Source organism: Myotis brandtii, unplaced genomic scaffold (assembly GCF_000412655.1).
Source record: "Myotis brandtii unplaced genomic scaffold, ASM41265v1 scaffold265, whole genome shotgun sequence".
Taxonomy (NCBI): Eukaryota; Metazoa; Chordata; class Mammalia; order Chiroptera; family Vespertilionidae; genus Myotis; species Myotis brandtii.
Genome location: NW_005360086.1, coordinates 12325 through 13101, shown reverse-complemented (window position 1 = coordinate 13101; position 777 = coordinate 12325). Strand labels below are relative to the sequence as shown.

The 777-nt window shown below is 67.4% G+C and overlaps 1 protein-coding gene across 1 annotated transcript in view; it reads left to right on the top strand.

Moving 5' to 3' along the window:
* Positions 1-745, top strand: part of HOXB3 (homeobox B3) — a 10540-nt gene extending 9795 nt beyond the window's left edge. The window contains exon 5 of the mRNA XM_014541133.1: positions 2-745. Within this exon, the coding sequence (XP_014396619.1) occupies positions 2-745 (744 nt within the window). The remainder of the gene's footprint in view (position 1) is intronic.
* Positions 746-777: the final 32 nt, after the last annotated feature.

Sequence of the window (777 nt, the reverse complement as noted above, 5' to 3'; positions counted from 1 at the left end):
ATCGGCGGCGTCCAAGCGGGCGCGGACGGCATACACGAGCGCGCAGCTGGTGGAGCTGGAAAAGGAGTTCCACTTCAACCGCTACCTGTGCCGGCCGCGCCGCGTGGAGATGGCCAACCTGCTGAACCTCAGCGAGCGGCAGATCAAGATCTGGTTCCAGAACCGGCGCATGAAGTACAAGAAGGACCAGAAGGCCAAGGGCCTGGCCTCGTCGTCGGGGGGCCCCTCCCCTGCCGGCAGCCCCCCGCAGCCCATGCAATCCACGGCCGGCTTCATGAACGCCTTACACTCCATGACCCCCAGCTACGAGAGCCCGTCCCCGCCCACCTTCGGCAAAGCCCACCCGAATGCCTACGCGCTGTCCTCCAACTACCAGCCCTCTCTCAAAGGCTGCGGCGCCCCGCAGAAATACCCGCCCACGCCGGCTCCCGATTACGAGCCCCACGTTCTCCAAGCCAACGGGGGCGCCTACGGGACGCCCACCATGCAGGGTAGCCCGGTGTACGTGGGCGGGGGCGGCTACGTGGATCCGCTGCCGCCCCCTGCCGGCCCCTCCCTCTACGGCCTCAACCACCTTTCCCACCACCCCTCGGGGAACCTGGACTACAACGGGGCGCCCCCTATGGCCCCCAGCCAGCACCACGGACCCTGCGACCCCCACCCCACCTACACAGACCTCTCCTCTCACCATGCGCCTCCTCCTCAGGGTAGAATCCAAGAAGCGCCCAAGTTAACACACCTGTGATGGGAGAGGTGGGGGGCGGGGGGGCGGATGGA